This window comes from Sclerotinia sclerotiorum, genomic scaffold, assembly GCF_000146945.2.
Source record: "Sclerotinia sclerotiorum 1980 UF-70 scaffold_10 genomic scaffold, whole genome shotgun sequence".
Taxonomy (NCBI): Eukaryota; Fungi; Ascomycota; class Leotiomycetes; order Helotiales; family Sclerotiniaceae; genus Sclerotinia; species Sclerotinia sclerotiorum.
The window spans coordinates 1,409,613-1,433,482 of NW_001820826.1; the positions used below are offsets into that span (position 1 = coordinate 1,409,613).

At 41.0% G+C, this 23,870-nt stretch overlaps 4 protein-coding genes across 4 annotated transcripts; 1 reads left to right on the forward strand and 3 right to left on the reverse strand.

The window, feature by feature from the left end:
- Positions 1-5,430: 5,430 nt before the first annotated feature.
- On the forward strand, positions 5,431-7,033 carry SS1G_08053 (hypothetical protein; the record flags this gene model as incomplete). Its single annotated transcript, XM_001591376.1, has 5 exons — positions 5,431-5,628; positions 5,831-5,943; positions 6,504-6,548; positions 6,801-6,846; positions 6,914-7,033. 5 exons carry the CDS (start codon positions 5,431-5,433, stop codon positions 7,031-7,033), a joined length of 522 nt encoding a protein of 173 aa, XP_001591426.1.
- A 1,740-nt stretch (positions 7,034-8,773) lies between these two features.
- On the reverse strand, positions 8,774-12,133 carry SS1G_08054 (hypothetical protein; the record flags this gene model as incomplete). Its single annotated transcript, XM_001591377.1, has 4 exons — positions 8,774-8,885; positions 9,163-9,971; positions 10,283-11,445; positions 11,494-12,133. The coding sequence occupies 4 exons, from the start codon at positions 12,131-12,133 to the stop codon at positions 8,774-8,776; spliced, it is 2,724 nt and encodes a 907-aa protein (XP_001591427.1).
- Positions 12,134-13,929: 1,796 nt separating this feature from the next.
- Positions 13,930-14,649, reverse strand: SS1G_08055 (hypothetical protein; the record flags this gene model as incomplete). The annotated part of the gene is made up of 1 exon (XM_001591378.1): positions 13,930-14,649. One exon carries the CDS (start codon positions 14,647-14,649, stop codon positions 13,930-13,932), a length of 720 nt encoding a protein of 239 aa, XP_001591428.1.
- A 5,948-nt stretch (positions 14,650-20,597) lies between these two features.
- SS1G_08056 (predicted protein) lies at positions 20,598-20,990 on the reverse strand (the record flags this gene model as incomplete). Its single annotated transcript, XM_001591379.1, has 1 exon — positions 20,598-20,990. The coding sequence occupies one exon, from the start codon at positions 20,988-20,990 to the stop codon at positions 20,598-20,600; it is 393 nt and encodes a 130-aa protein (XP_001591429.1).
- Positions 20,991-23,870: the final 2,880 nt, after the last annotated feature.

Below are 23,870 nucleotides of genomic sequence, written 5' to 3' on the forward strand. Positions count from 1 at the left end.
GTTTGAAAGTAATTTTTGGTTGTTGTTGATTTCGATGAATATAATGAGAAGTAACAGAATCAGAAGTGAATGAGGAAGGTCTACTTGTGCAGCCAGAAAGTATAGAACCATCCACTTTAAGTACATACTACAAGGCGAGCAGTGGCCTATATTTAAGTGTATGGTTCTGCACTTTCTGACGGCACGAGTGATAATAACCAGGGTTACTGACCTGGCCACCATGACACGAGCTGCAGCAGGGGTATGATTTAATGTAGGGATCTTGAGCATGAGGGGATACTCTTTTCTTGTAGTCTTATACGAATACAAATCGGACTCATAGCCCCACTTTGGCCATCATGTTTTTCGTACTTCGGTAAACCACTCAAAATCTTCTCTTACATTCACAAAAGTTTCAAATTTATAGGCTCAACGCTTCAACTATTTTTATCGACTTCACATTCTGAAAGAATAAAGATATCATCATCAACAGGTTCATTTGATACCTTTCTGAGGAAATCCTTCAGCTAGCGATTTGAGGAAGATAAATTTAGTCGGATATTATCAACCATTCTATAAAGGTCAAAGATACTATTTCTAATGAGTTAACTTGATATATTGATGAGAGGATTGTTTATCTAATAATATCCCAAACTCATGACTCATGGCGGGTTATCAACCTGCGAGATATGCAGCTCTCCTGAACCGCGTTGGCAGACCCTGGAACAAAGCGAATTAGACTAGCTATACGGAGCTTGTTGGTTACGTCCGCAAAGGTTACCTTGATTGGAATAGATAGGGGTATCTCCGAGGCAGACTATGTGCTGGTGTGTCAGGGCTGCAGATACTTCCTTCCTAGTTGAGCAACGTTATGTATCCGCAGATTAGACAAACAAAATTGAAGGCAGACGTTCGGATAGAAAGATAAACTTTCCAAAATGGTATCCTGACAACAAGGAATTTTCACAAGTTTTTCAAAAGATTCCTGAACTTGATCCACTATCTCCTCCTTATCAAAAACCTATATTATTGTTATAGACATAATCCTCATTACCCAGTTCTTTACTTTACATTGGAAATCACATCTCTTGGCATAGTGCAATGAAAATCTCATTTAGCATATTGAGAGGCGCGTATATTAAGAACTTCCTTTGCATTTGTATCATATATATAAGAAATCATACAAGCGAACATGGTAAAATCTCATACCAAGGAACGATAATTAAAAGCAAGGATATCTTTCCTCATTCTTCTTCCTACGCATAATCTTTTAGTATTATGTTTCTTGAGTACATATAAAACAGGGCTTGCTATTTGTGAAGAGGATTCTCTGATCCATCTTTTCTTTAATGCTTCGTCGATATTCCCTAAGCGTCCTTAGTTCAGGCTCCGAAATCTGATAGATTGGCCCGAATGGAGGCGTCTTGCCTTCCTGCAATACTATCTCGTGGTCCCATGGCTTGTGTTCTGGTAAAGCCTCATGGCCCTTTCTTTCTTCGAATAGTTTCTTGTACTTCTGGTATTGTCCCGGTATTGGCGCTTCTTCCTGTTTATTTACAAGGGTGTTTTCAAGCACTTCTTCTGCTTATTCTTCATTTGTACAGGAGGTCACCTTCCTTCACCGTTAATGGAGGACCCTGGACTGGGCGCCCTAAGTCGATAGAATTGTCCGCCTTCAATTCTTCATCGCGTGTGTACAGCCTCGCAGGCTCTAACGCATCTCGTAGATTACTTTTGTTTGGAAAGCATACAGCTTCTGTAAACCAATCGAGTTTGGAGTTGTGTGCCTTCAACTAGGTTATTCCCAAAATGATCTGTTGATTCCCTAATAGAATAATATCAAACTGGATAACCTTCTTATGCGAAACTATACTTATCCATACTAGGAGAGTCTCACTAGAAATTTTGCCGTTTAATCCGGCTAGTTGTCCGCCTATTAGCTGGAATTTATAGAGTCTCTGTTTCGTCTAGAGATGTACCCTAAGTACTTCACAGTTCCTGGTGCAATAAAATTTACCGTAGCTCCTGGACCGATTATAGCTCAGATTTGTCGTCCATTTATCTTGGCATCGCAGTAAATCTGTCCTGCTTGCCCCATAATGTTTAATTGTTGGTTTGGACCAATTTGGTCAATTTGGTCAATTTGGTCAATTTGGTCAATTAGGTCAATTAGGTCAATTTGGTCAATTAGAGCCTTGCTTGGCTCGCTTTCTCTTAGGTAAGCGGCGTTGCGACCCTTCCTGATTCTGTCATCAAGTATGTCCTTCCATTTTGTATATAACAATTGCTAGCTACTACCTTGAGTAGGCGGCCTATCTTGGGGGGTGGGAGTATGATCTGGGCGTTAATTCGGTATTCATCTCCCGTCTTCCAGCATAGAAAAAGGTCGCGATTTTGTAACGATCTGGTACTCTCTAGGCAACTGATGCCTTAGGTTCGTTGGTTGGTATATTTTAGGTTAAGGATATATCACTGAGTATTCACTCAGAGGTGAAGTCGTTACTAGATCAGGTAGAATGTAGGTAAACTAATTGACAACTAAGTTGAGCATGAAGCTCCTAAGCTATGAAACTAATTAGAATATATACCGTTCTGTTTACTATGCTAATTGCTCCGGCTCACCTGGCTCATTGACTGATCACATGACCGCTGTGAAAGGGAACGATTATAAACTGGCTGTTATCCAATGAAATCCTCCCAAGGGTTCTCCTATGATTATTTAATCACTGAGCCTAAGGTCCCTTGATCATATAACCATATGATTCGTGACAGATTTCTGTCGTCCGTAATGGGGTGGTGATAGCAAACCTCCCAGATTTCTCCTTTCACCGGTCCTTCCAAGTGCTTGTGACTGGTTCTCTCAGCAAACGAGTTGTTAGTGGTAACCCTGTACCACAGAATCCGATATTCATCGATGAGCTTCACCTCGTAGGATTCGCCTTCTTCCGCATCGGTCACGCTGGCGTCCTCGTCCATCGTTCCCTCGTTGGTATCTGCGAACTTCCAGATACGACGGTTCCATGCGTCTATCCCATGGATAGTCCATAGTTCTCCGAGATTAGGGCTTCGGTCAAGCCATTCGAGGTTCTCTTCTACCTCTGGTTCTTCTTCGATATAAGCCGGCGATTGCTTTGTAGGGAGCTCGGTTGTGCTGACTGCCCATAATTGAGGGATAAAGGTGGCATTAAGTTGGCCCTTGTCGAACTTCTTGTTGAAGCCTCCTCTTCCTGGTGTCTTATCGCTCTGACAATCCCTTGCCTGATGGCCTGCCTTGCTACACTTGAAGCAAAGCTTTTCCTTGCGCCTTCACTCTACCTCTTCCTTATGTAGTTTATTCCTGAATGTCGCGTTCAATTGCATTGGATCCTCGTAGGACTGTTTGTTGTCTCGAGGTCTTCCCCCATTCTTGCGGTATTTCCCACGATCTCGGTTGCCGTGGAAGTTGGAAGATCGGCGTTCTTTTTGGTATTCGTAAAGCATTTCGTCCATCTTAACAGATTCCTCGATTAACTTATTCAGGTCTTCTCAACTGCAATTTCGATCCAATTTTAACCTAACTTCTGCCTTGAGCCCTTTCCGATAGTGGCTCATTGTTGCGTTTTCTTCCCAACCAGTGGTACCTATGTACCTCCTGAATTCCACAGCGTACCTGACTGCTGACATGTTTGCTTGAGGCCATAGATCTTGGACTCGGCGCCACGCAATTCATTGATATTCCCGAATACTCGCCGTATTTCTTTCTTAAACCCATCGAATTTCCCAAAAATGGTCTGAGTGGGATACAATCGTTTCTTAGGCTCGCTCAAGTTGGTGAAGTAATTCTTGAGGTATGGTTGGATCCACTTAGCGGCTTCTCCTCTAAGGTAGGAGGCAGCCCAGACGCTTTTGTCGGCGTCATGGTTGAACTTATCCTGATTGAATTGGAAGTAGATCTCAAGTTGAAGCAAGAAGGTTTCTAGCTCTTGTCGGTTGCCTGTAAATCGGTCTGGCATGGCGACTTTGAGAGCCTCGGTGACGGTAATCTCCTTGGGGTCTTCGATACCTCCCATGGCGATGTCTCCGTCCTTGTCGGTGCTTTCGGGAGTGACCTGGCTGGTCGTGGCGGGGTTGCTAGGCTGTGGTGTCTTGGAAGACATGATGTCGTTACTATCGAGTCGGTACTTGAAGCAGTAATGGTGCTCAAAGTGTTACGAGGGTAGCCGTCTAGATCACGTGGAAGTGCTCTAGGCTCTTGAAGTAGGTTTATAACTAGGCGTCAAGCAGGGACTTAAGTAACAACAGTAATGATATGCTGTTCGTAACTAATGGTAGAGTATACTAAGTGATTGATCTTGAGTACGAAGCTCTACAGTAAAGAAATCCATTCCGATTATATAGATCTTTGTGTTCTGGCTCTAGTGGCTCTAATTAGATTACCTAGAGCCAGTCACATGACTATGCTGATCCCGTTATTTAGTCATGTGATGCGGAATATGTTACCCGATGTAACACAACGTGCATTCCCTGTTGAGCTGAATGCTGGAGATGAGTAAGAAGTATGGGTACAAGGGCATAACTCCTTCATATCGTCGTGCTAGATCGGGTCGTCCCGTACCTTAGCAGCCAAAGCTTTAAGATCACACCACCCATCAGGTATTTCAGCTTTAGATCTATCTTTTATACTTAATAGTCAATGCACTGATAATGATATGAGTGATATTGCTGTCATCCATTTAAATCAAATAATAGAGGTCAGTCCGTTCGCCAGTTTTCAAATCAGTGATGCGGACTTGTCCAAGAATGGCGCAAAGTGAAACTGCTCCAGACCTCAAATTGCAAGGAATCTCATAGCGGCTACAACATATCAGATCTCGTCTTATCAAGAACCTTCTTCCAAGCTTGATCCACTTTGGAAAGCGTTCATTTGCCAAATGAAAGACTGACGTAATATAAAGTGGAGAACATTGGCGAAACTCACCTAACCCAGCCCGTATTGAACCATAACCCCACTATTTATCCTAGACTATAGGAAGGTTTTGTCCAGACAGAGTTCTGTACTGGGATAGTGCTTTTGGGTATTATAATCATATTTAAGGAAAAGGGAAATGCAACTATACAAGCCGTTCATACACCTTCATCTTTTTTTCCAAGGCCGAAGGTCCTCAATAGACCCTTGCTAGAATTATATAAGCTGATCTTTGCTATTGGAACAGCATCCAAATTTAGAATAGAGTGAGGAAGGTCCTAATTGGCCTTGACAAAACAGGAAATGTCCAAAATAGCATATTCCCCAACACTTGTAAATTACTCCTTTCGATTTTTCCTATAATAAGTCTTTTACTAAAGATCAGTCTCTTGAATAGGATCAGTCTTTTCATATTCTTCAATCTCCTAATATAAATGTAAATTTCCCTCATTATAGAAAAAACAGTTAGTTTATTACTCAGTGGCTGCATCACAGAGAAAGTAATTATGCTGTTGGTAAAGAACCTAGAGCAGAAACATACCAAACAAGCGCTGATTTTATTTGGCTTTCAGAGACCATTGTTAAAGCAAAACATTGATGAGCATCCGAAGTGGCAAGAGGTTCACATGGAGGTGGAAGAGATATGGTTTCGATTGGGCGATACTGTTAAGAAATGGAATGAACGGGTTGAAGTTGAGTTGGGTGTAGGTAGATGGGTTGAATAAGGAGTGTTTTGGAAACGAGATTGCTTGATGGAATTAAAAGAGCAAGTTGAGTGTTACGTAGTAACAGTCAACCTGTCCATATGAGCTCAGACCCCGTGGAAAAGCAAACCGATTCACATACAAAATTGTATGGTAATCGGTTCGTAGGATCTCCCCACCCTTAGCAAGCTTGGACATATAGTCTGATCAAAGTCACGTGATGGACCCTGCATATTCAGGGATACAAATCGTATGTCCATACGAATCGAAGGTCCACAAACTCTCAGGATCCAAGAGATCCAATGGAGGACGAAGGTCTATATAATCAGGATGGTTTCCTTTGTGTAGAGCTTCGTGCTCAAGATTTAGTATACTCTACTATTAACGTCCGTCCCTGCGTAGCGAGACGCACCCCATCACGAGACAAATCACAGGTACTTCGAATTCAAGCGGCTCTAAATCCATGAAAGTATCAAATAATTTATATATTATCATTCTATATGTCTTGAATGCTTCTCTGGAATACTTCTAGCTTCTTGCTTCCGAAAATTTTCATCGTATTGTCGCCGTTCGTCTGAATCATGGATAGGCTCTTTAACACAATAGGACCTCTCCACCCGCATTACTATTATTAAGATCTTTCTTCATTTTGAACTTGTATAACGACTGGATATGAACTTTCACGTCTTATCACAATGCTGAGAAGTAAGTGCAAGTTTTGTGATGGGCTAGAGCATGCTATTTCATATGGCGTTGTCGCAGAGATGATACTTTTCCGACGAAGTAATTGAGGATATTAGTCAGCGATGGTGTAGTTCTAGCAATTTCTGTAAAAAATTTAATGAAGTCTGTGGCTGCTAAACACATGGTAATAGCGCTTGTGGCTTGATACAATCTCACCGAAGAATCCCGCTTCCCCGGTAATCTATAAATAGAGCAAAAAGTGGCTTGTGCGGAAAGAGTCTACAACCTTAGATGTGTTCATAATTGTTCCGACCTTTTGATCCCACCTATAGCACCCCATTGCTTTTTGACTTTAAAGAAACCAGTGTTTTAACAACAAAAAGCAAAGTTCTCTCAGGATCCAGTTTGTATTGAACAAGGTCTCTATAAAATGAAGTATTCTTCCCAATTTTTATTTTTTTGCCTCAGACATATAAGTGGTTAATCAGATTACGCTACGACACAGCCTCATTAGCAGCATTTGCGACGACGATTGTATGTCTTTCTTATACCCAATTCTTTAACATCTCAATCTTTAAACTTTTTAATCTTCAAAATCTAGACCTTCAAATCGAAGTGTTTACGAAAATTTGTCGAATCAGCGATACAAGTTGTATTTGTTACAATAACGCTTGCGAACCTCCAGTATATCTTTTATACATCTCTTGCAACGCAAACCTGACAGCGAGATCGTTTTTTGCGAACCGACTAGCGGCGAAGTCCCTCCTTACACTATACTATCGCATACATGGGGACCAAATGATGAGAAAGTTACCTTTGAGGATATCCTAAATAGTATTAGCGAGGTCAAGCCTGACTATGAGAAAATCCGATTCTGTGGAGAACAGGCTAGACAAGATGGACTAGAATACTTCTGGATCGATACTTATTATATCAACAAGAGCGATGATGCTGAACTCTCACAATCTATCAACTCTATATTTCGTTGGTATTGCAATGCAGTCCAATGTTATATTTATTTGTTGAATATCTCTAAATATTCCATTAGTAATAATTATAAATGTATTCCGCAACTATAGGAATCGGATTTATAAAAGAATAAATGGTTCACTTGAGGCTAAACACTTCAAAAGCTTCTTGCCCCAGTATCGATCGAGTTTTTTGTTCGGGAATGTGGATGGTTTGGTAATAAAGGTTCTCTAATAATCCAAATTGATAAGATAACTAATATTCCTTGTATAACGTTTGAGGGACAATCGTTGTTTCGATTTAGCGTCGAAGAGTAATTGCAGTGGATACAACACCGTCAGACTACACTGGCAGAAAATAAAGTGTATTCCTTATTAGGCATTTTCGATATCTATATACTTCCTATCTATAGCGAGGGATTTATATGTGTATATAATCAGCTTCTAGACAAGTTCTACAAGATGCAGAAATGTATCCAAGACTTACGTCTTTCCGATCCGCATAACAACAAAAAGCGTATTGAAGAAATGAAAGGCGATATACTATAGGGCTCATACAATTGGATCTTGGAAAACTCCGATTTCCGACAATGGCGCAACGATCAGCAGAGCCGGCTACTTTGGATCAAGGGCAATCCTGGCAAGGGCAAGACGATGCTCCTTTGCGGAGTTATCAATGAACTAGAGAAGTCTGGGGCTAAGCCGGTTCTTTTATCTTACTTCTTTTGCCAGGCTACCGACTCCCGAATCAACTATGCTACAGCCGTGTTATAGAGTCTGATCTATTTGCTTGTTGATCAACAGCCGTCTTTCATTTCGCATTGTAAGGGTTAGAACCCATGTGGATGTTCGGGCCACAGCCCTCGCTGAGCACTGACTTCTATGCTGTTCTCCATATTTCTAGAATTATCTACAGTCCTTTCTCTCTATTATATATATGGAGACACTTTCATGTACATAGTCCTCATGCACTTCTTAACAGATTTACCTGAACCTATGCCTCTGAGTTATTCGAGGTCTAGCCTCTCACATGTCCGAACAATATTTGAAAAGGATATTCCGTTTTGGATTAAGCAGAAGCCTATAGTAGAATCATATTGGAATGCGATGCTACAAACACTTGAAGGCTATACAAGCTACGTTCACTTAGTCGCTTTTTCGCTTGATGGCAAGCAGGTCGTATCTGGATCTTGGGATAATACAGTACGGCTTTGGGATACAGCGACAGGGCAACAAATTCAGCCAACACTTGAAGGCTATACAAGAATCGTTTACTCAGTCGCTTTTTCGCCGATGTTAAGCAGGTCATATCTGATTTGGATAATCCAATATTGCTATATACTTTAACTGTATCAGATGATTGGATTACTAGAAATAGTACAAATATTCTTTGGCTACCATCTGATTATCGCACAACAGTCACTGCTATTCATTGTGATTCTGTTGTTTTAGCACAACCCTTTAAGAGAACTTTTTTTGAATTTCCATATAGATCAGAATTCATGTAATACAGGTTGCTCTGACAGTCGGTCATGCGATATTGTAGGATCTACAGTAGATTCTACTATAGCTGGCACAACATCGAAGGGCGCTACAACATCTATTCTATACCCTTTAGCTAGTTTGTTCAGTCTATGTATAATTCAATAGAAACCAGATAACGTCCATCCCTGCGTAGCGAGACACCCTATGTGCCGAGACAGACTAACGAAATTGAATGACTTTTGAGATAAATATATTGCTACATTAAGAGAAATAGTGTGAAGAACATATTACGAAGTCTGAATATGAACATTTTTTAGTGTTGTTGGTTTCAAAGAGATAACTACTCTATTTATCTGATAATTAGGTAAAGCCCTCCTCCCATTCTCTTTCTCCTTACTCCGGATCAATCTCTAGTTCATTTGTCTGCCATTCAAGTAATATTACACGGGAAGACAATGTATTAGGGTGATTAGTACCTATAATCCTAGTCAGTAATAATACACATTCTTCCATAAGCTTAAGGGCCTCTTTATCTCGGCCAAGTCCCTTCCATATGAGGGCAAGATGATAGTAGAAAAGGCCAGCGTGTCTGGATGCTCCTGTCCTAACACCCTCTTTCTCGTCTCCATCACTTGCACCCCCAAGTCTTCGGCCTCCTTCCAGCGTCCCTGATTCCGGTATGTCAAAGCCAAGTTGGCTATGCTGGTCAGTGTGAAAGGATGCTCCTGCCCTAACACCTTCTTTCTCATCTCCATCACTTGCACCCCCAAGTCTTCGGCCTCCTTCCAGCGTCCCTGATTCCAAAATGTCAAAGCCAAGTTGGACATGCTGTTCAGCGTGTTTGGATGCTCCTGCCCTAACACCCTCAAACTCGTCTTCATCACTTGCACCTCCAAGTCTTCGGCCTCCTTCCAACATCCCTGATTCCAAAATGTCAAAGCCAAGTTGGCCATGCTGGTCAGCGTGGAAGGATGCTCCTGCCCTAACACCCTCAAACTCGTCTTCATCACTTGCACCTCCAAGTCTTCGGCCTCCTTCCAACGTCCCTGATTCCGGTATGTCGAAGCCAAGTTGGCCATGCTGGTCAGTGTGTCTGGATGCTCCTGCCCTAACATCCTCTTTCTCATCTTCATCACTTGCACATCCAAGTCTTCGGCCTTCTTCCAATGTCCTTGATTCTGGTATGTCAAAGCCAAATTGGCCATGCTGGTCAGTGTGTCTAAATGCTCCTGCCCTAACACCCTTTTTCTCGTCTCCATCACTTGCACCTCCAAGTCTTCGGCCTCCTTCCAACGTCCCTGATTCCAAAATGTCGAAGCCAAGTTGGCCATACTGGTTAGTGTGGAAGGATGCTCTTGTCCGAAAACACTCTTGTGCCTCTCCATTACTTCCACAAACGGTATCTCAGCCTCATTATATCGTCCATCACTAAGGAGACACGCCCCAAATCTCCGCGACAGAGCAATCCGGGTTTCCCCATCTTTGCCAGCTTTATCAGACATTAGCGTATAACATACATGTGGCAAATACGTCCTCCATGTAGTTCTATTTTGGTGGTCATCGTTTGGGAATACTTCCTCTAATCGTATAATCGCCCTTTCGGTCCATTGGGTGATCAGATCATTTTGCTGAAGCCAATTTCTCGTTGCGAGATGCACTAGTCGGTGAAGATCAAGAGCTTGGTCTGCCACTCGCTTAATAATAAACGAGTAAGCATCAAGTGTCCCAATTGCATCTATCTCCTTTTTTCGAGACCTTCCTGCCGGAAGAAGAGACTGGGGAATATCCTTGGGGTCTATACATGCCATAAACGATAGGTAGTCGGCTGCAAGAGGGTCCCGATACCGTATCTGTTCAAACGAGATGAGCCATGTTGTAGCCACAGGGTTTTTTATATTATCGTATCTCCCATCGTCTTCAAACTCCTCGCTAAGGAGATCAATAACATCCTCTTCTTGCTCTGCAAGGAGGGATAGATAATCCGCGAACGCAATCCCATTCTCGTTAATATATGCTGCTGCCTGAACAATAGCAAGTGGAAGGTATGTGAGCTCTTTTAGTAGGGCTGTTGTATCTGGTCTATTGTTAACCAGATCTGGATCAACTAAACACTTCTGGAGCAGCTGTATCGCTACGTCTTCGCCCATCTCTGGTACCTCTACGATATTTTGGTGTGCAAGCTTAACGGCAGTCTTTCTGTCGCGCGTTGTGAAGACGATACATCCTTGCTCACTTCGTGGGAGGCAGTCGATTAGACGGCCAGATCCTGACCTAGATACAGTGATCCACATATTGACATCGTCAGCATTATCGAAAACTAAGAGCCACCGACCTACGCTTTCTTTGCTCAGATAATTTTGCACGAGTTTCTTTGCATCAGCCTTATCCTCGTCCGAGCCAGGGATCTTGAGTTGGCGGGCAACTTCTCGATATGCTTGATGAAGACTTTCCGTATTGGTTGCGGGTATCCAGATCACTAAGCAATCCTTATATCTATCCCTTATTCGATAGACAAGTTCAAGCAACAGCTGGGTCTTGCCTATTCCCCCGAGCCCTGTGATGGCAACTTTTGTCATTCGACCTCCTGTAAATAGTTTTGCTTCCACCTCGGTAAGCTGTGTTCCACGACCGATAAAGTTGAGATTTCTGCCGAATGGGACAATAAATGAAGCGGTATTATCTATAAAATAGTGTTTAGTATAGTCAAATCAGGTTAGATCTGCCATACCTTTAAGATCTTTCGGCTCGCTCTCGTTAGTGGAGAACCCCTTGACTGTCATTTCGAGCCTTTTCAGTGCGACCTCCTTTCCCTCGCCATAGATTGGTGGCATAGACACCTTGCAGAGGCCTAACAGGCAGTAAACCAGGTCTTCTTCTTCGGTTGTCTGGCGTTGTGCTACCCATCTTTTCCGCTCAGCGATACTAAAATCAGAGAAAGGATCCCCTCGTAGAGCCTGAAATGGAATTCGGGTAATCTCATAAATTAGTTTTTCGAGTGACCTTTTGTCACCAAGTAGCTTGTGCTCTTGAGAGAAGAATTCGACTTCCGCTGGAGCAATAAGTTCTTGAAGTGTCCAGCCTCTAGTAAACCATCTACTACTCCGAAAGGCTACTTCCCATATGCTCTGGTTTGCTTGGACATATACATCATCGCCAGGGGTCGATACATCCGTGAGATATACATAGCATTTCTTCGCATTTTGATACCAGTAGAACATAGAATTAATAGCCCTCGAAAGCTCAGTAAGATTCGATTTGTCAATACAACAAGTGTCCACCCAGAAATATCGAAGGCCATCTTTAGCCGCTTGTTCTCCACAAAACTTGATCTTTTCGTAGCCAGACTTGCTTTTCCCAGTATCATTCATTAGATCTTTATATGTGACCTCTTGATCTGTCCAAGTATGTGAAAGGATTGCGTAGGGAAGGGTATTATGGGTGGCAACATAGATCAGGCTGAATTCGCTCGGGGCTTTTCATCTCTAAAAGATACATAATTGCGAACGGCTAGGGATTTCGCGTTGTTTTAAGGAAGTTGACGTGAGATCAAAATCACAATTTTAGACCAGAATAGAGTGTAGGATAAGATTATCCAATGTCAAGAAATCACAATTCTATATCAGGATGAAGTGTAGGATGAAATTATTGAATGTAGAGTAGCCCTTCGCGCGGTGGGGATGCCTGTAGCATGTGATGCATTTCGTGGCACAGCGTAATTGGAGCCTGCCTTCGAATTGTGGCTTAAGCAATCCGTAGTCACAATGCCACAATTTAGACGTTGAGATTCAGTACAGCAAATGATTATTAGAGTGCATAATTTAGAGCATATAAAAATTTGATTACAGTAACAAATAAATCATAACAATATTAACTGGAAGGATGTTTTGAGCTATACTGGTTGAGGAAGAATGCACTTTAGTAATCTGGTGATGTTTATTTTTAGAACTGCTTACTAAGCAATATTTAACTTGTGACAACGCTGTGTAAGCGACCCACAAGCTATGAGTACACGTGACTAGAACATGATCTATTTTGTGTATTTAAGCATTTAAGGCCTTTCGATCCTCTTTCTTCTATAGTATTAAATTCTAAGGATTTTACTAAATCATATAAAGCTCTATTTATCATATAACTCAGTTAAACATTATATGCTATAATAAACCTGTGACTGATTATCAAGGCTTATTTCGCCTAGTAGATTGTTACGACCAGTGCAGAACATATAACTATAGGGACCTTAGGCTTAGAGATTGGACGATCAATTACAGTAGAGCCATATACTTAGGGTCACAGGACCCGGAGGAGCGGTTGGATTCTGAGCGCTCCTAAGGCTCCTGGAGCGGACAGATCCTAAGGGCTCCTTGGGTTCCCGAGAACGAAGGTTTATATAATCAGATGGATTTCCTTAGTATATAGGAGCTTCGTGCTTAACTCAAATCTTCATTGTATTTAGTAACTCAACTTACTCCGATAGTTACCAATTGTATTGTAGAAGCTTACTAAGCTATCAGCCGATTTTGGCCGAGCTGCTGCTCGGTGCTGGTAAAGATGAAAAGCGACACTGATTTCACTTCTGATGAACAGTATAATATCCTTTACACCATGCTTTCACTTATGCCTCAACAGTATCCTCACAGCTTATCACTTTGCTATAGAACGATAAGCCTCTTCGATATTCAGCCCTGGAACCAAGGGGAATCCCGCCTCTGCAGAGGTGGACAGATCGCCAACGAATTCTATGATGATCTGATGATGGAATCATAAGGGTTGCAAGAGTGCTAAGAGGAGCACAGTATCAGCGCGCCTGACCGCGATGACCTAGCAAAGACGTTGAGAGCAGCTCAAACAATGACAACATGGCAAGACAGTGGTGTGCTCAGCATGCTCGACAACAAGAGGCAACACTACCCAAGATAATATAACAAGGGCACAACGACAGCGGGCACAATAGTGGGCATAATGATGGCAAGCAACGGCCATTGCAAGGCATAACGGCAGAATCATGACACCAAAGGCTGGTACAACCCATTATATCAGAAACAAATGCAGATTAATATCAACTCTACTTTATAGCAACAAGTCTCGAAGCCAGCACGAGCTTGCCTCAACCAAGGATCAAGTCTATCAACTCTATTATTATATCGTACGGCAATCTCTTCCTTCGCTAATACATCCGCGCCACTGGGGCTCTCCATGTTTCTGGCATAATCTCATCTTCCGCGATTGGTATCCCGCTTATCTGTACTATTGAGACTGTCACTGATGCTCGCATCACCTTATTGGCCGGCTCAGGCGGATCTTGCGCAGCGTTCTTGCGTTTCCGACTATGCTTCGCCGTATCTATGTCCTCTTCACCTACCTCTGGCTTACCCTTGCGCTTCCGACCGCGTTTTTCCTTGCCTTTAGCTGCTTGGGTAGACTCTTTTACAGCATGCTTTGCTTGTGCTTCCTCAAGGTCCTTACAGCTCATAACCTTCGCCTTTCCTAGCACCAACGACCTCGTCGATCGTCGAACCTTAGCTTTGTTGTTAATTGTGGTCAGAAATTGAATTTGGTCAATTTGCAGGATGCTCTTAATAAAGGATTTTTGGAAAGCTTTAGTATATTTCTGCAAGTGCCTTGCCAGGTTTTGTTTGCTCGTTTCATTCGTCGTATGAGCATCGTGTTGGATAATCAGGTTCTGCAGTGAAATAAAGGCTTGTGCTGAAACTGGCGTCACAGGCGTTTGCGGTTCTATATCTTGCCAACAAGACGCTACCTTCACCTCATCGGCTTTTGGCATAGCTGGTTCAGCTAAAGGGGCAGGCATACTTCTGAGCACCCTATCTGGATTGAACGGGAACAAATCACTTGTAGCGAAACCAATCTTGATATTCTTTAGCATGAACGCCCCCCCCCCTTTACGGGGATATATAAAAAAATGAAGTGCTCCTTGCTGATCATATTTACATCTTTTTGTTCAAGTTGATCAATCTGGTTGCAATAAACTGCCTTGAGTGGAGCAAACACTACTACATCACAAGATTAGAGTTTGTGGAAGGTATAAAAGAAGAGACAGCATAAAAGAATATTGTTCTTGAAACAGAACTCTAAGATTTCGAGGGTCTCGTATATTCCAAAGCTATCGCAGATCAAAATATGTGGTTTCTTATTAGCTTGTTTTTTAATTTCGAAATCAAATATACACTTGAACCATTCTAAGCTAATCTTAGAATCAATATATCCAGAATCGGAGCACACATATTGCCATTTAGAAATAAAAAACATAATCCAATTGCTTCAATAAATACTCACTAACCAGATAATCCTAGGGTTTAGATACCTACCATCACTACTAATACATTCAATCATAATCACAATGATATATTTGATTCATGTGCCTCTATAATCTCGTATATTGTACTTATTTACAAGGACTTTGATAAAGCTTGGTATAGATAGCATCACTCCAGTCTCATCTATATTATACACATTTTCGGCTAAAACAGCCGGATCTTGTAACACATCTTTTATCACCTCAAACCAATATATAATCTTATAAGTATTTTTCTTGTAACAATTCCAGTCCAATACTTTAACTCTTCATATTGTGAATTCTGAATAATGTTTTTCTAAAGCTTTTATCCAATTCCAACCAAAAGGCTTGAAGAATCTATCAGTGGTAAACTGATAATAGATAACTCTAAAGATTATAAAAGAAATAAACTTTATTCGTATCAATTACCCAAAATTGTATATTTGTAGCAAATACTTAACAATAATATTTTCTTCATATAATTTGAAATACTATTAGCCTCTGTTACGTGACGGTTGTTACCCACTAGTGGCTCACGTGCACTAGCCCTTTATATAAAGACCTTCTTACTTAGAATCTTCTTAGTTCTTTAGTTTTAGATTCTAAGTAATTGAATTGACTCCGTTTACGACTTTTCCGTCACAGCCTCGCACCTTTTCTTTCATCGAGAGTCTTCCACAAACACAATAATGGAATATAAAATATAGGATGTTACCATGATCTGCAAGAGTATGGTATAATCTAGGCATGCCAGGAGGTATGCCTCATGCCAGGACTTGACTAGCTCTGTCCATATTATTTATAGAAGGAGACGAGAGACGGCGCTCCAGCGCCCAGGCACCAGCGTGCTGCCACCTGCTGATAGAATGTTCTAGAAACCTGCACTTACGCCACACACATGGCTACTATACACTACACATGCCAAGACCTGAGAATCGTGGCTAAGTAAAATATAATGAGATCAGGAGTGAACTTAGTAAATTTATAACTCAGCTAATGTATATTACTAAGCACCAAAATATGAGGCCGTCTCCTCACATCGGAGTAACTCCCGGACTACATTATTTTCCTCTTTAAGTATCTTCAAAACTTGGAGCTATATTCTTTGGATATAGAACCTTTCCTCAAATGCTCCGAATTTAAAAAAACTCTAATAGTTGCGATCAAGCAAAGGGGGAACAGCCGAAACGGAGATTGGTGGCGTCATTGAAACGATCGATAGTATAATCAATTGAACTGTTTTTCTTGTCTGTTTAGTGGTATCCCTAGAGAGAAATAGCTAAAGAAAATATTATATTGAGAGAAACTCTATAGACTTGCTAAGAAAAAAGTTATGATTCCAAAATTACAGATTTGTCTCGTTACGGGGTGCGTCTCGCTACGCAGGGACGGACGTTAGTTACGAATTCCATATCATCATTGTCATTACTTTAAGTCCCTGCTTGACGCCTAGTTATAAACCACCTCGAGAGCCTAGAGCACTTCCACGTGATCTAGACGGCAAACCTCGTAACATTGAGCCTAAAAAGGATTTTTATTTGTTTTGAGTTGATATAATAGCCTTTGACTTATTTCTTGAGCCTTAAACGTATTTTCTTATGAGTCCGGGACAAGCACTATGTTGAGGAGCGCGACCGGGTGGGCCTCACACATCACCTGAATACCCAATACCCTGATGGGTTTTGCCTCTACGGGACTGGCTCCGAAATTCACCCTCGACTTCGAATGATATTGGCTTTGTCTGCTGTACCTGCATCTACTGCTTTATTAATTATTACGAATTTATGAAGCATATTTCGAAGGAATATTTAGACGGCCGTCAGGCTAACAAAATAAAAAATTGACAACACGGATCTCATCCCATCTCTACTTGCAAGATAGCATATGATTACTTTTGGGATTTCTGAGAAGATTATATCTACAGGGTAAAATAAGGCTGATATGCCGTCGCTAAGAAAAGTATGACTCAAATACAAAAGATGGAGAAGAGGCGGGGTAATATAATAATAATGGATTCGGGTATGGTGGGACAAGGATTCTTATTCAGGAATTATGGCCTAGGAGAAGCGATGCGACTCCTATTGGCTCTGAATTGATCAAAAGATAGCTTTTGTAGCTGGCATAATGTACAGATAGGCATTTGACTTCTGCCGGTCAATTTGAAAGTGAAGGTTAAATAAGCATCGGTTCTGTTTTGGACAATACCTATTTTAACGATGCCTATTTTGAATAATGCCTAATTTGTTCATATGGTACGAGGTCTAAAAGACGTTAGATACACTTGAAAAGATCTTATCCTTGTGGTGAATTCTCTTATCATTGCTTATTTCCGGCTTTCTTCGATATTAAAAGCGAAGAGGTCAGACAAATCTACTAAAGAAATCATTCTTATTTCGAAAGGTCTAAGTTGATAGAGACAAAATAGAAAGTGTCCAATGTAGCATACCTTTTAATCATCGTACTTCATACTTCTCCACATATTTTCATAATTCATAATTGAAATGAGATATCTCATTTTGTGGATTTGGGAGTTAAGTAAGTTTTACGTGACTAACAGTCTCCCACGCCCCACTGAAAATTCCAATCAGAGAGATGCCTCAGTCAATCAAACATTTCCTTAACCATTAGTATTCTATCATATGATATTCATACAGATCATTACACAATAGTAGTTAGGCTAACCAATTATATTATAGAGAATTTGGGGAACCTAGAGTGCCTTGTATTCTAGGAATATTGTCCTGCGATACAAGATTAGATAGGACACTGGCCTTATGATTGAAGTAGTCCTAGTGTGATAACCGTGCTAGTACAATAATCCTAGGATATTTGTCCTAGGATTGGATTTGTCCTAGGATAGGATTTGTCCTAGGATATTTGTCCTAGGATTAGATTTGTCCTAGGATATTTGTCCTAGGATTGGATTTGTCCTAGGATATTTGTCCTAGGATTGGATTTGTCCTAGGATTAGATTTGTCCTAGGATATTTGTCCTGGGATTGGATTTGTCCTAGGATATTTGTCCTAGGATTGGATTTGTCCTAGGATTGGATTTGTCCTAGGATTGAATTTGTCCTAGGATTGGATTTATCCTGGGATTGGATTTGTCCTAGGATTGGATTTGTCCTGGGATTGGATTTGTCCTAGGATTGGATTTGTCCTAGGATTAGATTTGTCCTAGGATTGGATTTGTCCTAGAATTGGATTTGTCCTGGGATTGGATTTGTCCTAGGATTGGATTTGTCCTAGGATATTTGTCCTAGGATTAGATTTGTCCTAGGATATTTGTCCTGGGATTGCATTTGTCCTAGGATATTTGTCCTGGGATTGGATTTGTCCTAGGATTGGATTTGTCCTAGGATATTTGTCCTAGGATTGGATTTGTCCTAGGATATTTGTCCTAGGATTGGATTTGTCCTAGGATATTTGTCCTAGGATTGAATTTGTCCTAGGATTGAATTTGTCCTAGGATTCCAGCAGATCCGCAATTGATTTCATGCACCTCTTAAACCCCAGAAATAGTAATCTACGCTAGGCGCTTAGCAAAAGCAATAACACAACTTCAATCAGCTTCGATAAGGTGTGCTAGGTGAAAGATGGATGACTCTCTACATTATGACGACGCACAATACCTTCTGATCGCGCTAAACTCATTGAAACAATGCTATCAGTTGATCATAACTATCAGTACAATCAATGGATTGAAAATCAAGATGTCATTGTACAAACAGTCCAATATACTCTAAGGGATATACCTCGAGATTTGTCCTCATTTGATCTTTTCTGTCGCTTATTTCGGACTTATTATGAATTATGCAAACAACAACATCAGGAATGGATGACCTCTGCGGCAATTATTGTCATCGAGTAGTTGATAAGTATGATGATGCAATAGATCATTATAAGCGAGATTAGAACTTCCCATAGATATGGCCGAGCGACAGCTGCCTACAAACGGATCGCCGAGTCTACTGGTTTTACACTATCTCAGATCAAAGCATTGCGCAGAAGTTTCAGATTTTATAATTTCTGGTTTGGAATGTTCATCTTCTTTAATCCAAGAGATTTGCGAAAGTAAATAAGGCGAATTATATGTATCCTTTGATGATTTGAGTGCTAATCTAATCACAGATGGACGTTCCATAATAATCTACAGAATCCCGATATATCAATAATATTTCATGGGGTGGAAAAGGGTATAACATATGAGCAACGACAATCCTCGGACGAAATAGTATTTTCAATCTACTCGGAGATTTTGAAATACTTGGGATATTGTTCAAACAAGGTTCAGAGACTTGGAGTATATCAATCGAAATATAGTTCACACCTCGCAACTTGTAATACCATACATAAAAAGGAAAAACCATTAGGTAAATTATTGATTTATAGATATATACCCTTTTGCTATAGTATTGACTAATAAATAGTACTTCAACAATCAATCGACATCGCAGAGAAAATGATTTTCGGTCTTCAACTGTTCTTCCCCCCCAAAATGCCCATCGCACGATGCGAAAACGTGGCTTCCTTAATGATGGACGCGGCTCAGATGGATTAATTCTCTAAATCATTTCATTTTGAAGAGAAAGAATATGAAGGCGTTCTTTCTACATCCATCTGAGGCCAACGAAGAACCTCCCTGTATATATATCATAGCACCGATTGTCCAATCGATCCTAACAACCTGTCATCTATCTATCTATCTAAAAAATCTCAACTGGTATCAAAGTGGCCGAGGAGCGTAAGTTTGACCTTTCTCTGGAGCTGTAACAATCGCATGACCCTTTCCATCTTTGAAGATCGCGGAGATCAGCTTTGGATAAAGAAACACAGTCCCCAGCAGCACGATCTTTAATTTTAGTACAGCGTGGAATTATAAACCGGAGTTCCACCAATGCAGTACATTCCTTCAATCGCTTTTGTAAAGTATAAGCTTCAATTGGTTTTGTTGTCTTCGGTAGATGGCAGGTGGATTCTGTGCCGATCGTACGTCTTTGCCATTGATGTAACGATATATCTATGGTGATTTTCTTCATGATTTTGACGGTAGTACAGTTCATAAATGAGTGTGGGGTGAACGAGAAGACGGCCTCTCTGTAGTAAAGTGAGACTGTCGTTTGAAACAGGACTTTCGATATCATCCATCTCTTAAGCATAAGGTTCAATTTCCCATTATTAAAGTTGATGGTCTGTAGATTCGGCGCAAAGTTCTCGAGAATATTGGACCAAACATCTGCGGGAAGGTGAATTTCTCGCCGTGGCCTTGTGAGGATCAAACGTTCTCGTGCGCTACAACAAATGATTAGCTCGTTAAATTTGTTTCAATCCTGAATGCTACGTACAATCCCAATCGTCTGACGAGTGACCTCAAGGACAATAGTAGGCATGATTGAGCATCATCGGAATCCTCTAGCAATACTCTCAGGTATTCATGTCGTTTTTTATGCTTGCTTCTTAAAGTTGATTGACGTCGATGGACTTCTCTCAGCATTTTCTCATGTTTTTGTTCCAGCGATTGTACAACACCGCGCACAATTATGATTTGACCACCTTTTCCTTGAAGAACGAAACAAGGTATTCCAAGAAAGAAACCGAAGAACTTGAAAATTCCCATTCGAGGTCTAGAGGTAGTGTAAAAGCATCGTATTCAGATCGACTTAGGATGCCCATCTTAATCTCTTTGCTGTCGCATAGGTAATAATCTGCTAACCGTTCGCCGAATCCATTACGATAGCTGTCATCGACTACATTATACTTCGCGTCATTCTCGAGCCAGCGATTCAAATCGTATTCTACTGATGTTTCGTGTTTCTCGCTCTCCAAGGGAGAAAGTAAGGGAATGAGATCTTGAGCCCTAAGAAGATTTTCCACCGATACATTTAACAAAAAGTTTTCCACACCTTTCGGTAGTTCTTGAGAAAAAGTCATATTAGAAAGTAATTCATGGCTGGTGTTTATTTCGATGAATATGATGAGAAAGTACCAGAACAAGAAGTGAATGAGGAGGCTTTACTGGTGCGACCACAAACTGTAGGACTATCTCCTTTCAGTATCCTGCAAGCTCCAAGCTGGAGAATAATGGTTCATAGTTAATAAGTGGGTGGTCTGTACTTTCTGTCGGCACGAGTAATTAATTATACCAGGGTCACTGACTTTCGCCGCCATGATACAGACTGCACCAGGGGTATGATTACTTGGTAATTGTATGGATCTTGAGCATGGGGTGATAATTTTCCCTGCGAACACGAATCGGATTCAAAGTCCGAGTTTGACTGCGGTGATTTTCGAACTTCGGTCAACCGTTCAAAATCTTCTCCTATATGCACCAAAGCTCCGAATTAATCTCGTATTCATAGTTAGTATCCAATTGTTTGAGTCTGCAGGTATTGTGTCAATAGTTCTAGTGTGATAACTATACAGAATTTAATTCCATTTGAGTAAAATTCGGATATTGATATTCGTTGTTGCTTTTCTACCCCCCTCTTTTCCCTCTCTTGAGACATTACTAATATAGCCGAAAGGAACAGGGTAATTCATTTTTACGCGGATTTTCTTATTTGGGTACTTCGGGTGACCATGGCCATCCGAGAGACCCAAATACAGTATAGCTTTCTTTTCATATTACTTGTACTACTGCTAAAATAAACCCTGTGATATATATACATAGTGGGTAATCCATTTTCGCGTGGATTTTCTTATTTGAATGCTTCGGGTGACCATGGCTATCCGAGAGACCCAAATACAGTATAGCTTTCTTTTCATGTTACTTGTTGCCCTGGTTTGTATGTTATGTCAGAAGTCTAACGCTTCTTCTCTGATCCCCCTCTTTCTCTTTTATACTCATTTCATTTTCTTATTTCTATATTCTCATGAGGTGTTACGATTTAGACGTTATTCTTATTGATTTGGTAAACTTGAGGGTTTCAATGATTCCTGCTTTGGTGTGAAGGAGGCATTTCATTATGAGCCTAGGAGAGGGGCTACTCTTTCAAACTTTTTTCCTTCTCTCCTATTTAATTCTTGGAGATTAAATCTAGCGTTATATCCCTAAATTTGTATATCATTATAGTTTAATAAACTAGATTTCCCATTAGATCATCTACTAAGGCTTCACGAAGGCTTTCTTGAGTAATCTTAGACTTGATCTAGACATTAACTTTGTCAATTAATCAATCAATAAAGCCTTGTCTAAAGCTTTCACAGACAATACAGCATATTCGAAGATAGTGTCGCTTCGCCAGAATCTCTCTTCCTATGGATATTAACCTTCTTTTCGCGAGAGACTACAATTATACAACAAACCACTGGTGGCATCCATAATACCTGTGTGAAGGGACGCCTAATAGGAATATGGATAGGACAGGATGGGAAGATATTTTTGGATATCCGTGGAGATTGTGGGCCCTACTTACGATGGCTGAGTATATTTGAACACAATATGAATTGGAGTCTCATGCGTGCAAGTTAGTGTTCGGTTTTAAAAGTAGTTATGGCTGAGTAGGAATCAACTTGAAGGTTCAAGATATCATAAGAACTTGGAGGACCTTGGAGGATCTTGTTCATCTGGAATCATTCAACATTATTCACGGATTGCATGATTGAGGCTCAACCTTCAAATATTTGGAATTCTTTCATTTGGTATATAACATGGGTTTGTTTCTTGGTAGTAATGAAGTCAATAATTATTCATCATTATGATTGTTGTTGCTGTGATAATTCAATTTCTAATAAGTACATGAAAGAAAGTTTGTGAAAATCCTTCCCAGGCCATATTACTAGTCTCCAGAGGTCTTGACACGACAACGCATCACACCCACGCACCATCCATACCCTCAAGACCAAGGGACTCCCGAAACAACTGGTTAACTTCGTCGAAAGCTTTTGGAGGAAAGATCAAGTAGCATCCAGATCGATAACTACATGAGTCCACAACGATCTACACACAATAAGATATTACAGGGATCGCCGCTTAATCCATTCTTGTTCTATAATATTGAACTGATCGATCAACCCCTTGTCAAAAGTTTGGAGCAAGATTATCCACTCAACGATTCGTTCAATCAAATATTACTTGTTAACCGCGCCACCCCTAAGAAAATGGTTTAGAAAAAGTCAGGGTGCAACCAGATACCCCACCTCTAATCTATCCTTTCCTCAGTAGAGTACTCATTCATTACTTGCCGGGACAACGAACCACCGGCGCCGACGCCAGTGTCTCGGCAAGAGGGATTACATAGTTCCCAATCTTCGTAGTTCTAGCTCTTCAGGCAATCAATACGAATACACATTGAGGCTTCAATTCCCCATAGCCCACCACTATTGACATTACTGGACCGTGATTGATCAATGGGTATGGGTTCGCATAAGAAGGGAAGCAAGTGTAGGAAGAGATTTAAGAGGTGCATAATACGAGAGGTAAGTACTGGTGTTGAATTAAATGATGAGGGTTTTAAGAGGTGCATAACACGGGAGGCACACATCTTCAAAATGACTCGACGATAGGAAAGGGTCCTGCGTGTCGTCGATAACGAATACGAAGCATGGAACATTGTGCTGAAAGAACATGCTTGAATATATGCAACAAAGGCGATTTCATCCGCGTCTCCCGAAAACATAGCCAACGACAGACTGACACAGCGACTCTCCGAACAAGGTTAAAGAGTGCAAAATAGAACTGGACAGGCATTTATGACAAGATAAATCTGCCCAGCTGGCATTCTCTTCATGCTCTATGCAAGAGGCGCATCAATATACATATTTCCCCTGTTTACATTCAAACTAGAGACCCTGGACCACTTTTCGCCATCC